Genomic DNA, 3,873 nt, shown 5'->3' with positions numbered 1-3,873 from the left:
ACGAATGGTAGGGTCAAAGCATGGAGGGGTCTAGGGGACAAATATGAAAAGTAGAAGAACCAATTTATCAAGTTGACAACTGGAAGAGGCATTTTATTGGTGTCTTGGAGACAGACAACGGGGATGGAGAGAGAGAGAGAGAGAAAGAGAGAGAGAAGGACAGATACAGAGAGTCAGGGAAAGATATATATATAGAGAGAGAGGGGGAGAAAGACACAGACATGACAGAGAAAGAAAGATAGGGAGAGAAAGGGACAGAGAGAGAGAGAGAGAGAGAGAGAGACAGAGTCAGGGACAAACAGACAGACATGAAATTGGAGAAATGAGTTTTGAAGGAGTTGCAGCTTGAATCCTCAGATGTAAAATATAAAATACAATAAAAAAAAAATTAAAAAAATATATATAATTAAAAAATAATGGAATAAATAATTTAAAAGATAAACAAGACAAAAAACTGTGAATTAATGGAGTAAACAAATGAAAGAGGATTTAATTTTAGGATTATCTGCCTCGACAAATCCTAAACTGTTGAACCATGTGGGTGTATGTGGGAGGGATCAGGGTATCTGTGTGGGTGGGATTTCTCTCTCTCTCTCTCTCTCTCTTTTACTAAAAGTGTGATAGCCATTGCAATCAGATCAGTGCATGGTGACTTAGGAGAACATTTTCTGCTGGAATTTTGGCTTTACTGATTCCTTGCAAGGGAGAGTTTGGTGCAGCAGACAACCACCTCAAATGTGTGTGAGACTATCATCTCTTCGGGGCCCCATGAAAGAGGGTCTGAGAGGCAAACATTATTCCAGTGATGAGGAAGTGAAAACTGTGGTGAAGAAGTGGCTCAAAGAACAGTCAACAGAATCTTACGGGGCAGGGATACATGCTCTCATTCGAAGGTGGAACATTGCTGTTGAGAGAAACAGTGACTCTGTTGAGAAGTAGGGATGTGATCCACAGAAGACCAGAGGCCCTTGAGAAGGGGAAATCTTTAATGAACATCCTTTATAATCTGTCCATGGACAGATATTACCTGATATGGAAACAGGTGAGAGTTGGCACATGGGCATTAGGCAGTAGAAAATCTGCTGCAATTTAAACAAAAATCTCCATTGAACCAATGAAGCATGGTAAAAGTGGATGGTAAAATTATGATGATGATGACGAGGAAAACATGGAAAAAAAAAAAGAAGTTAAAGAAATAAATATTAAAAAAAATTGACTGAAAGAAATTAATTAGAATTTAAGTTTTAGAATTATCTGCTGTAATTAATGCTAATCTTTTCAACAGCTTGTCCATCTAAGAACACATCCATGTCTAGTGTGTGAATTTTCCATTCGTTCTTTTGACGTGCATCTGTTTAATTCTTGAAAGCTGTGTGTGTGTGTGTGTGTGTGTGTGTGTGTGTGTGTGTATGAGTAAATCTCTCTCTCTCTCTTCATGTTTCGCTAACAGAGCACAGCCAACAACCACCGTCTTAAACTCATTAGCATATGTCACACAAACTGTGTTAACCGTCCACGAAAGACGGAGGATCAACTTTATGTCCAATGATTGACTGAAAGAGGATTGACGGTGACAACAGATGGTGGATGGGCATTTATTTATTCATTCATTTTAGATGTCAGCAGACAATAGTGTTGTTGGTTACAGATTAATAACAAACCAATCACTGCTTCACTTCGATTCCAATGAACTAAAATGACAAGGGTCTATCTGTCTCTCAACGATAATTGTCTTAAAGAACCATTTTTATTGAATTTTTGGTCTTCCATTCTTCCATTCTTTGTTTCTCCAATTTTCTCAATTCTTTATATCCATTGTGCAGGCATGGTTGTGAGATTAAGAAGCATGTTTCCCAACCATGTGGGTCTGGGTTCAGTCCCACAGTATGGCCAAGTGTCTTTTGCTACAGCCTTCGATCACCCAACGCCTTGTCAGTGAATTTGGTGGATAGAAAATGAAAGGTAAGAAGCTTGCTATCTAATCACATGGTTCCAGGTTCAGTTCCACTGTGTGGCACCTTGGGTAAGTGTCTTCTACTATAGCCTCGGGCTGATCAAAGCTTTGTGAGTGGATTTGGTAGACGGAAACTGAAAGAAGCCCATCGTGTATATATATATATATATATATTTATATATATGTGTGCGTGTGAATGTTTGCCCCCCCCCCCCCACAACATCGCTTGACAACCGATGCTGGTGCATTTACGTCCCCATAACTTAGCGGTTCAGCAAAAGAGACCGATAGAATAAGTACTAGGCTTACAAAGAATAAATCCTGGTGTCGATTTGCTCAACTAGGAGAGAATACACAAGTACTAGGCTTTTAGAGAATGAGATATTGGGGTCGATTTGTTCGATAAAACACTTCAAGGCCTTGCACCAGTATGGCCGCAGACTAATAGCTGGAAAAAATAAAGAGCATACAAACAGAAACACCAAAAATATTATTTTAATACGAACAGCACGACAAAGATATATATGTGTATGTATATATATATATATATATATATATATATATATATATATATATATATAATCAAACAATAAGCAACACGGATTTCAAAAGTGATTGCAGCACGCACGTTTCATGCTACTTCAATTTATTTAAGTAATGTGAGCATTACATTAAATGCAATATGAAGAGCAATCTTCAGCTGCACGAAAAAATGCAGAAAAAAGACATATTACAAATGTGGCAACATATTAAAACCAAGTGGGAGAGAGCATACATAAAATCCAAACGTGAGGAAGAATATATAAGTCCATCTTGACATAGCAGGGTCTATCAGGCTAGTAATTGATTCTAGACAAAAGTTTTAACTGTCTCAGAATTCTATTGTTTCTTATCTAGTGGTGATAGCAAAGGGACAATTACTTTTAAAGAGAGGGAAGGTGTAAGCAGTATGCATGGACAAGGTTATAAAAGTATTAGAATCTAGAGGTTTCACTGGTCATAGTAGTATCAGGTCATTTTATTACTATCAAAATGTCGAGGAATTAATGTTGAGGAATTATAGCCCTAGGTATATGGGTCAAATAGGTTTTTTACTTTTAGTCTGAATAGAGTAACAAGTATAGTGGTACAGACAACAACAGAATTCTAACTAATGTTACAACATATATATATGGCGATCTTTCGATACTCGTAAAATAATATTATACATATATTATATTATATATATTATATTATATTATAATATTATATATATATATATATATATATATATATATATATATAATATTATACATTATTAAACATAGAGTGTTGAAATAAATAATGAATGTTTACCGTTTTTTGAACCTCATGTCAACACGTGTTTCTTTCCGGCAACAGACTGTAGTTGAATGTTAGTTAGAGACCATTCTCAAACATTGACGCCTAACCGAATATGATTCGACAATAGACCACTCTCGCACATTGGACACCCAACTGAACAGGTACAGTTTTGATTATAGCGTACTTAGCAAGATAGAATTCTACATACATGCACACACACACACACACACGCACGCGCACGTGTGTATGTATGAAGGCGTGTGGCCTAGTGGTTAGCCTGCTGCACTCAAGATCGCTAGATCGCGGGTTCGATTCCCTGACTGGGCGGCGCGTTGTGTTCTTGAGCATTTCACGTTGCTTCAGTACCCGCTTCGATCGCGGGGTAGTGGATTTTGACCTACTCAGCGGGCTGGCGTCATTTGAAGGCAAAACTCTGTCCTGGAGTTCAGGATGCCCCTTGGCGCGAACCAGTCCTTAAGGATCCTCGTGCGCTTAGCAATACATAACTTGCACCGTCCAGATTTCTGCAAAATCGCCGCCTACCGGGAGTTTTTTTTCTCCTCCATCTGCCAGGAATTGGTAATATTTCTTCGTAA

At 38.0% G+C, this 3,873-nt stretch overlaps 1 protein-coding gene across 2 annotated transcripts in view; it reads right to left on the bottom strand.

Annotated features, from left to right (window-relative positions):
* Positions 1-3,447, bottom strand: part of LOC106877138 (ribonuclease P/MRP protein subunit POP5) — an 8,050-nt gene extending 4,603 nt beyond the window's left edge. Inside the window, exon 1 of one of the 2 annotated variants that reach the window (XM_014925943.3) lies at positions 3,290-3,447. In XM_014925943.3, coding sequence (XP_014781429.1) covers positions 3,290-3,306 — 17 coding nt within the window. In that variant the 5' untranslated portion in view covers positions 3,307-3,447. The remainder of the gene's footprint in view (positions 1-3,289) is intronic. The other variant, XM_089340871.1, reaches the window with a different exon arrangement.
* Positions 3,448-3,873: the final 426 nt, after the last annotated feature.

The sequence above is a fragment of the Octopus bimaculoides genome, chromosome 24, assembly GCF_046866305.1.
Source record: "Octopus bimaculoides isolate indiv1 chromosome 24, ASM4686630v1, whole genome shotgun sequence".
In the NCBI taxonomy this organism is placed as follows: domain Eukaryota; kingdom Metazoa; phylum Mollusca; class Cephalopoda; order Octopoda; family Octopodidae; genus Octopus; species Octopus bimaculoides.
The sequence above is the reverse complement of the archived record's forward strand: the minus strand, read 5'-3'. Positions and strand labels throughout refer to the sequence as shown.